General features: G+C 33.7%; 3 protein-coding genes across 4 annotated transcripts; all 3 read right to left on the bottom strand.

Annotated features, from left to right (window-relative positions):
* Positions 1 to 897: 897 nt before the first annotated feature.
* Positions 898 to 3,376, bottom strand: LOC108450007 (vesicle-associated membrane protein 721-like). 2 transcript variants are annotated; one of them, XM_053028932.1, is made up of 5 exons: positions 2,620 to 3,376; positions 2,378 to 2,519; positions 2,156 to 2,276; positions 1,572 to 1,634; positions 898 to 1,256 (listed from the first exon to the last, which is right to left on the bottom strand). In XM_053028932.1, the coding sequence occupies exons 1-5, from the start codon at positions 2,648 to 2,650 to the stop codon at positions 1,104 to 1,106; spliced, it is 510 nt and encodes a 169-aa protein (XP_052884892.1). In that variant the 5' UTR covers positions 2,651 to 3,376; the 3' UTR covers positions 898 to 1,103. The 2 variants fall into 2 exon arrangements, with proteins under 2 accessions (XP_052884892.1, XP_017602910.1); XM_017747421.2 differs by having other exon boundaries at positions 2,921 to 3,371.
* A 1,686-nt stretch (positions 3,377 to 5,062) lies between these two features.
* Positions 5,063 to 7,237, bottom strand: LOC108450938 (GDSL esterase/lipase At4g16230-like). Its single transcript, XM_053028994.1, has 5 exons — positions 6,831 to 7,237; positions 6,562 to 6,692; positions 5,865 to 6,095; positions 5,492 to 5,741; positions 5,063 to 5,387 (listed from the first exon to the last, which is right to left on the bottom strand). Exons 1-5 carry the CDS (start codon positions 7,090 to 7,092, stop codon positions 5,164 to 5,166), a joined length of 1,098 nt encoding a protein of 365 aa, XP_052884954.1. The 5' UTR covers positions 7,093 to 7,237; the 3' UTR covers positions 5,063 to 5,163.
* A 476-nt stretch (positions 7,238 to 7,713) lies between these two features.
* LOC108453283 (peptidyl-prolyl cis-trans isomerase FKBP17-1, chloroplastic) lies at positions 7,714 to 9,457 on the bottom strand. The gene is made up of 4 exons (XM_017751298.2): positions 9,033 to 9,457; positions 8,787 to 8,909; positions 8,475 to 8,591; positions 7,714 to 8,271 (listed from the first exon to the last, which is right to left on the bottom strand). Exons 1-4 carry the CDS (start codon positions 9,360 to 9,362, stop codon positions 8,155 to 8,157), a joined length of 687 nt encoding a protein of 228 aa, XP_017606787.1. The 5' UTR covers positions 9,363 to 9,457; the 3' UTR covers positions 7,714 to 8,154.
* Between the last annotated feature and the right edge of the window lie 213 nt (positions 9,458 to 9,670).

The following is a 9,670-nucleotide window of genomic DNA, read 5'->3' on the forward strand; positions in this document are numbered from 1 at the left end:
GTTCAACGCAATTAAGAGAGTTATAAATACAGAGTAAAATTTGGAAATTTAAATCACCCAAGGGCGAGGTATAATCGAGCTAATGCGTCTGCGCAAGTGTTCCCTTCTCGAAGTATATGCTTTAAGGTGTTAATATTCAAAGGCCGGAGGACTATCCTGCACTCATTAATTAAACGTGATAATAAAATATTAGAAGTGAATGATATTTGTTAAATTAAATCCAGAAACAAAAGCTAGCAACATAAATGATGGGTAGTATGAGGTTATAGTAACTATGTCACTACATTATTCAGTTGTATGTTAAATACATTATGTAATCAGGATAAGTAAATTCATTTATTTTTTAAAAATATTTTTCGATATATTTGGATGGTTTAGAAGGTGCAACATACTAATCAGGATAGGTTGGCTTTTAGCATTAGGTAGTTCACATCTGTTATTAAGTTGAGCCCTCCATTGTTTGTGATGTATGAACCATCGTCTCTGAATTAATCATTTAAAATGGTTGGAAAAAAAGAAGAAGAAACAGCACCAACTATTTGTTCTCGAATCAAGTTTTAGACCTGATGGTGACGGGCATTTTTAGATGATTCAACAAATAATCTTCTTAATATTGAACAGTCTTCAAACACAGATACATTAACTCTCAATTTTCAGGTCAACCTCGCGAGGATTTACATGGTTCATAGTGCTATTTCTACAAAAGCAATTGCAGTTCTTGTTGATTGGTGCAAAACTTCAAGCCAAGAGCTAAAGAAGAATTTCCACATATTTTGGTTACTTGAAACAGCCAACAAAGGATCATAAGTTTGAGCCGAAAAATATAGCATCGAACAACTTCCTGTCTTGAATAATATTTTACCTACTGACTCTGAAGCATGAAGATGAATAATATGATTGTTGCAGAAAACAAATTCATGTATTGCAATAAGCACTTACAGGGTTTGCTCACATCCAAAAATATCTTGCACCAAACATCTGGTGATTGCTAATCTTATATATAGCATATGAAATCATATTAAATATTTTTTGATCTTTTCATCACAATATTATCATAATAGCTCTGGTGAAAACTCTAATAATAAGCCTAATAAAGATAGCACTCATTTTCCACCACAGTTGAAACCATGGCAAACAGAGAGGACAATGATGAGGATCAATGCAATCAGTATTCCTAGAACAATCAGCTTGATCTTCATGTTTTGTAGCCACATTTTTCTACGGATTTTCGTCCCAGTATTCCGGAAGTCTTGAGCCTGTAAAGAATCATTTTTCAGGAGGTTGTAAACATTAAATTGTGTAGCTATAGATGAAACAGGACAAAAGCATGTCAAGTTTAGCAGATCTCTCTTATATTGTATTTCCATCATTCCTTCTCACGTTTTTCTTTGCCAAAATAACAAATTAAGGATTAAAACTCCTGTAGTAGATAATTCGTTATGTTGAAGACTGCTAGCCTAACCTGATATCTCAATGCCATCAATACAAACAACAAATTTCTTGAAGTTATTACATGCTTAAATTTGTGTGGATATCCGACTGATATATTTAAGAGAGAGAGAGTCACCGACCTGCTGATGAAGATTCTCTGTTTTATCCACTAGCAGCTCTATCTTTTCCCCTCTATCCAACACCTGTATGAAAGAAATTAGTAAGAATTACCAAAAGCATGCGTGTGGTAAATTGGTTGATTACCAAAATTATTTTCATAAATTAATATGGGAAAATTGCAATTTGCCTGAAGCATTGCAGGGTGGCAACAGCAGCTAAAAGCCTACCAGAAAATGTGAAATTTGAAGAGCCAACTAGATAGTTCCATAGTGACATAGGATACATATTCACATTTGTCAAAACCAACAAATAATTGAAAGTGCTTAAAATTTTGATCCCCCATAAATTTCATACAGACCCTTAAGATTTAAAAGTGGAAGTACTATAGGAAATTAAGTATTATCATAAAACTACTAACGTGATTAAAGCTGTAGTTCACTATCACCGCATACTAAACATCAGCTTAAGAGCAAATGAATGGTAAACCCATAAAAAGAGAGAGCACCAGCTTATATCATCTACTCTAGTGTTATTCCATCCATTTACAAATAGCTGACATAACAATAGAAGCATAATAGATGTACAACCAACAAAGCATATCTACCTTCTCTATGTTCTCCATCATAACACCTTTGACTTCAGAAACCTGAGATTTGATCTTAGCAAGCTTGCTTATTTCTTCAGGATGCTCAACACAGTACTGCATATGTTCTTTTAGTTTTGGCCTGCATTTAATAGCACGTAATACATGCAACAACAACAATAATTAAAACCCTCACTACCACTCCAATTAATTATTTTAACGATTCTAGTCGGAGAAAGATACCCAAATTCCTTGTTCAGACTGTTGGCAGGAGCAGTAGCAGCCTTTCCACTACCATATTTTGACACAAAGTCCTCCTTGACACGCTCCAAAAAAGCAATCGGTACTTGCCTTCCAGCTGATTCATCTGCAACAACACAATATGCTGCAATATCGAAAAATGAGCCAATCAATCAACAATATAGGAAAAGGAGCAGTCAACGAGAATGAAAATTACAGTAAAAGGTTCTGAAATAGACAAATACCAATCCCTCTTCCCCTTTTCTGCTTCACCATAATAAAGCCTCGTTTACTAAGCAGTCAATCTGAGTACTTTCAAATGCTATAATGCACAATAACCAGAGCTGAACTTAATTAAAAGTAAAGCAACAAAACCAAATCCAAACTTATCCCTCTAGGTAGTGAAATCCAATGGGGAAAAAAAAACCAAATCCAAGCTTCACTTGCATTTCGCTTTTGCACTCAATTCCGAAAGACCCTAAACTCTAAAAATGAAGAACCCGAAATTTAAATTCCTTGAATAAGAATAGAAAAAGAGAACTTAACTGTAGCCATTGTCAACAAGGTAATTGAAGGTGTGGCCATCACAGTTGTAAGTGAACTTGTTGTTGGAAGAAGGAAGCTTTTGGAGGCATTGAAAAGCTATGGAATTGAAATTACCACTGAATTCAGTATATTCTGCTAAGATAACTTCCCCACGAGATACAAATGCATAGATCAACGATTTGTGCACCATTTTCCTTAGAAATATGGGTTCCAAAGAGAGATCTGGGATTTCAGAGGCTCTTTGTTTCTCGTATTCTTCTCTCAAGAATGACTCATTTGTTGGCTTTTCTTAAAAGAAATAAGAAAAAGTGAAAAAGGGGTTTAATTTAATGATGCTTAAGCAAAACTTTAGGGGTTAGCCACAAAATACATTACAAAGCATTTTGGGAAAGACAATTAGTTTAAATTGCTTCAACTTTTCGCTCTAATTCGTTGATTAGCTTAAAATCAAGACATGTTTTATTTTTAGTTTAATACGTTGGTTACCTTTTTTTTTAAGGAACGCTTTTTATGATATTTGTTGTTGCATCTCTTTCAAACTAATTTCCTTTTTCTTTTTAAACTGTGTTAGGGTTTTTCAAGTAGAAATTGAAGATCTTTAGTTTGAGATATAATAATTAATTGTTGGCTCAAATAAATAGATAAATGTTTTTTGTATATATTGTAAAATTTCAATGTAAATTTAAGAATGTGTGGGTATCAAAAGAGAAAAATTAAAAGTGAAAAGAAATTATTATGTTGATAGCAATGGCACTGAAATATAGTTGTAAAATAAAAGTGAAGTGTTATGTGAATGATGTCAACATTTCACCTAATTAATTCATCAATCCAATATCATTTTCATCGTATTAAAGTTCCCATTTATTTTGGCTTTTAAATATCTTTTTAATGATTAAATTCATGTTAAAATGCATTACATCTTAAATGAAAATTTCGATTAATCAATTTATCTTCGTTATATTATGCAATTTGATGATTCATTTTGTGTGCGACACTTTGATGGCTGGAAAAGGTCTCCATTAACTTGGTGATGTCCAATGGCCACATGGATTTAAATATGAAAAGCTTGCTACAAAATTCATATAATGTAATTATAACGCCCAATAATGCATAAATTTCCATCAATCAGTTTCCTTCCTATGCTAACCTTCCTCTTTCTTACAATATATGAAAATGCCATCCGTCCTAAGTAGTCTTATCTATAGACGGGTCGAGTTCAGATTAAATCTTGACAAATTTATAGGCTTAGGCTTAACTTAATTCGAAAAATAGGTTTAAAATTTTGTCAAAAATCAACCTAGATAAAGAAATTAAAATATTTTTATATAGTTTTTAAAAATATAACTCACTAAAAATATTAAAATATATATTTTTTAACAAATTGAAAATAAATTTTAAAAAATCTTTGTACTTAACAAACAAATGCCTCTAAAATAGTGTCAAAATTAACAATAAAATAAGAGTTAGACAATATCCAAATAATAATAACAACATAATAGTAAAATAACAGTAAAATAATGAGAAAATAGAAAGAAAATAACAGCAAAATAGTAGGAAAATAGCAAGAAAACAACTGATTTTTTTCTTTTTGTAAATTCAAGCCTGACTTGGACCAAAAAAGTCTTACCCAAGGTTTGATCAGTTTTCTAAAATAGTCCTCTTTTTTTTTTTTGCTCAATCCTAAATTTCGGACCTATATTTTTTTCCTAAACCCTCTCCTTTTCGAACGGACGTTTGATCCGAGTGGCCCTAGCATGGAGAGTTCTAGTCCTAAACCTCGGGTACCGTCAATGTCACAATAGTTAATATTACCTAAAGGTTATATGAATTTTTTTTCTTTTCTTTAAAAAGAATGGGACAATAATTTCATCAATGATTGCCATTGCATTAATTTGTAGCCTAAAAGTAAATCAAAAGAATTTATTAAGGACCTAAACATGATATTGATGGCTGATGCCAAACTTGCTGCCCTAATTAAACACCCTAAAGAAGAATTATGATATCTTTCCCTATATGCATATTAAATGATTTTGATATCTCTCGCTTTTCTCATTAGTTGAAATTAGTGAAGCCATGCACGTTGCTTCAATTTTCAAATGGACTGCTAAAAGGAAAAAAAAGAAAAGAATCCGATACAAAGTATTATATTTAGTACATTTATATTAGCCATTTAGGGATGGATACCAACCAAAATTTCAACATATTTTTATTCAGAATACGAACTTCAATTGGTTTAAATCATTTTACGAATTAGCGAGTTGTCGGATGTTGATGGGCGAAATATATTGGCGGCTACCATCCAATGCATGCTTCGCCAAAATAAAGTTAGCCTTCTCTGTTGGATGGTATGCATCCCAAAACACATACTGTGTCCTGTTTGGACAAACTCGTGCGTAAAAAATACAAGGGAGTTTACCACCATGCTTCCCATACACTCGACAACAAGCCGAATCTGCATTCATGAATCCTGAACCAGAAAAGAAAAAAGAAGATATAGAGAGATTACAGAGCAGAAAAAAAATACATTCAATATTGATGGGAGAGGGAGGGAATGATTGATGTGATCATCACCGTATGATTTATAATTTTGTAAGACATCTTCAAGCGTCGTATAAGAATTCATGTAAATAAATATTGAGCCGGCAAGATGTTTTGTAAGCTCCGACAGCAGTATCTTCAGCCTAACGTTGTATAACTTAGCTAGTTCATTCACATGTGGAACGCAATCGTCTATGGAAAATTTATCCCTTTCGAAAGGGATGCACCCCAGAGGAGCGGCACTTGTCACTGCAATCTTTCGAGCATCTAAATTATAAACTCTCTGCAACGTAGAATTGAATTTCGTGCCGTTAAATACTTTATTAAAGAAATAAAAATAAAATAAATACGAGTCATTTCAATATAGTTCATATGAGTCAATTACAAAAGTAGAAGAAAAGTTTACCATAAGTTGAGATTTGAATTTAAAAATCATATTATCCAGATACTTAATATTCTCAACATGCGACGATGAGACATTCGAAGATAGCAACATGATATCATTTGCACCTATTGCAATAAAGTAAAGTGCATCTCTTAACAGCTTCCGAGCTGCTGCTGCTCCGATTTTTGAAACGATATCTTGCCTAGATTTTTCAAAGTTGTTGATTTGTTCATCCATGCAAATATGATCACCCTACACAATTAAAGGCATAAATTTTCCATTCATCATTTTTCATATTAAAATTTCAGCCATCACTTTCACGTAATTAAAGGTGAAGCCAAAAAATATTTTTTGAGAGTTGAAATTAAATTATAATATTTTATGAGATTCAAAATGTAAAACATATTTTTTAAATTTTATTTTTAGAGTACTAAAGCCTCTGGCCAGCAACTCTAGTTCACCCATCGACATAACCCATGCAGTGCCTAATCAGATTATTTGTTGATGCCCATATTTATCATTAAATTATATAAAATAAGAAATTAGAAAAGAAGTTTCATATAATAAATAATAATAAAAAACTGTTATCCAATAATAAGAGATGTTGCACTCTAAATTTACGGAATAATATATTTTTTGAGGTTGATTTGATAAAGCTAATAAGTTAGGAAATGAGCAACTTTTATGAAAAAATAGAGCAAGGGAAAAAAAATCTTACAAATTTAGAACCAGTGGAATTAAAAATTCCTGATCCAGAAGAAGCATAGTTGACACCCTTCAAGATCACATCTCCAGTAGTTTGGGGGCTCAAGTAAGGAGGAGTGTAATTTGTAAAACCTAATTCCTCTTCTGCTAAAACCACAATTTCTTAACAAAATATATTAAAAGTAGCTAGCTAAGCTCTACATTCTTTATGTTCAAAACTATTGATAATAATCTGGGTCTAAAAATTTACAAATATATATATAAATAAATTGCAAGACTTGCCTATAATGTCCAGAATAGTCCTGGCATTAGTGTATCTTCCGGATGCTCTTCGTTTTCCCTTTGTAAAATCAATACCATTTGGCAATGTTGGCTTAGCAAGTGTGTCAAGGTAGAAGTTGTTCCCTACCTCGTACAGAGAGTCTCCGAATGCGAAAATGGCTGGAACTTCCTTTGCAGAGCACATGTTTAGTAACAACTGGATTACTAAAATCTGATACAATATCGCAGAAATTATGGTAGACATGTTTAAAATGGTGCCCATGATGCAACGAATTGAGGCTATAGAAAACCAGGAAAAGGTTGATTTATATAGAGAGAGGTTTTTGTGGTTCTTTTGTGCTAAATCATCTATTAGTTGAAAGTTGGTATGGAGACTTTTAATATCCTATAGATATGCAAAATCATTGTTTGGTAAAACTATTAGATGATAGATCTGCGCCTAAAAATGATCTCTCTGAAATTTTTTGGCATGTTCAATAAATGCAGTTTCTTTCAAGAAAGCCGTCACTAGTACCCAAACCACATCTATAGGAATACTACTAATATTAATTAACCAAAGTAAGAGAAAGCTTTTTTTATTACAAGGAGACGGAGAAGGGATTATCCGGGATCAAATTTAGATTACGTGTCGTCCAAGACTTGATATTAATACATGTCTTTTGTCGCTGCACCGCAGACTTGATTGAATCAAATGCGGGGGAAAAAAACTGATATGGAGGCTTGTCAATGCAGTAAGAGGAAGAGCTCAAAGCTTGATTCGGGATTGGGACATTTATAAATTTGGGGTTCGAATTTTGGTATAAGTAAAGAAAAATAAAAACAACAAGTTATGAATTAATGATTAATAAGCAGCCCTTTAACACTTAGGGTCCCCAAGAAACAATTAAACTTACTACATGGCTGACTTCATTGAATTTAATCCATTTCGGAAACAATGTTATTGGGGAATACAGCAGTGGTTAAGAAAGAAAATAATACTGGAATCCTGCAAAGTGCTTATTTTGATTTGATTTTCGCATATGGATACCTTTTTTAAGTTTACAAAAGCTAACATCAGACTGCCTGAAACATGGAATCTCTGAGGATTTGTTATATTCGCATCCTTAGTCGGTTAATCCGAATTCTCACAAGAAACAAAGTAGGACAAGAATCTTTTTCTTGCTACTACTCTCAACCGATTGAGAAATTTCTTCTCACTTCGGATTAACAATGAGGGGAACAATAGTTCTAGAAGCAGAGGAAATGAAAATCATCTCCATGCTTGGATGTTTGCAATAAAACATGGGTGTTTGAACAGAGTGCTATGAGATGGAAGTTGAGTTTGCTAATGCCTTATGCTGATCAACTCAATATCAAATATTATACCCAATGTTGAGCCTTCTCCATTGGCAAGACGGGTCGGGTTGAAAATGGTGGTAAACAGCCTCTGTCTGTCAAAGAACTGGAGCACAACGCAATACAGGTAAATATTGGTAAGTGCTAACAACTTGATGAAAAATGCAGCCAAGAAAAACATGTTACGGTAAAGGAAACAAGTCATGTTTTAAAATCAGGTTTTAGCAATTGTGGCCTCTTAACATTTGCATCAATTGTGATATTAGGGAGTCCAGAAAATAGTAAAATGGGGAAGAGTAGATCACATACATTAGGGGGAATAGGCTCCTGCGAAGTGTTCTGATATCCTTGGGAGGGAGGAATGATAACTCGACGAGTTCCACCTACTTGCATTGATCTAACAGCCGATTCGATCCCAGAAATTACCTGTATTTATAATTTTTTTGTGTCCAAGTTAATTACTGCTGCATATAAACATTCAAAGTGAACCAATACAATTTTGGCTTTTAAATAACACATATATACATCAAAGTTGTATTTATATGGATTTGCAAGTCAGTGATGTCTATTAAATGTAGGTGAACTTGAAAGTTGCAATCAGTATCAGTTTTGCCAACTTACTTTGCCGGAGCCAAGGGTGAAGACAAAGGGAATTGGTTCTCCAGTGCTATCTTTATGATCATAAGTGGAATCAAACCGCCACCCTTGCTTTGCTGCCAGCCTTCCATAATAATGTATTGCAACCTTTTTTTATTTTTATTTTGACATGCAAAACAAAAAAAGGGTAATTAAAAACTACAAGGAAGAAAATTACTAGTAGTAGTAATTGTGTGAATTTAAGTGGTAGTATGAAGGAGAGGGAAAGACCTGGTCTCCATCGACGGGGGTTGCGCCAGTGCCAGCTCGGAGGTCCAAGGCCTTGACACCACCGGAGTTAGGGAGGTCGAAAAACTCGGTGTTAGTGGCGGATTTTGAAGGAGGTGACAAGATTAGTGAAGAAAAACTGGTGGTTGCTATGGACACTAATAGCGTTCTCCTTGTACTTGCTGCAGAAGGCGAAGAAGAAGATAAGGGTTGAGGAGATGTTGCATAGATGATGGGAGGTGACGGGGGAGCTCTCCGGAGAAGGTAATGGAGGGCCGAATGGTGGGGATCTCGGAGGTACGGTGATGATGCGTGGCAGTGGACCACCACCATTATCTTCTTCTCTTTCGTTGGACGCAAATAAAAGTCGATCAATATTAAAATTTAAAAATAAATATACCCTTTACTTTCTTTTAACATTAGAGAAAACCCAAATGATGGTTAAAAATCCCCGTGGATAAATTTACCACCGAATGAATACCATGCATGGAAGAATATGCAAGACACCATTCATCTTTCTTAATTAAAGTATCAATTAATTATTAATTAATCACATGATGGTTTATTAACTCAACCTTTGTAATTAAAAACCTTCGGCCCTAATTAATTATCCTTTTATATATTTACTGTCATTCTGTCAA

The sequence above is a fragment of the Gossypium arboreum genome, chromosome 5, assembly GCF_025698485.1.
Source record: "Gossypium arboreum isolate Shixiya-1 chromosome 5, ASM2569848v2, whole genome shotgun sequence".
Classification (NCBI taxonomy): domain Eukaryota; kingdom Viridiplantae; phylum Streptophyta; class Magnoliopsida; order Malvales; family Malvaceae; genus Gossypium; species Gossypium arboreum.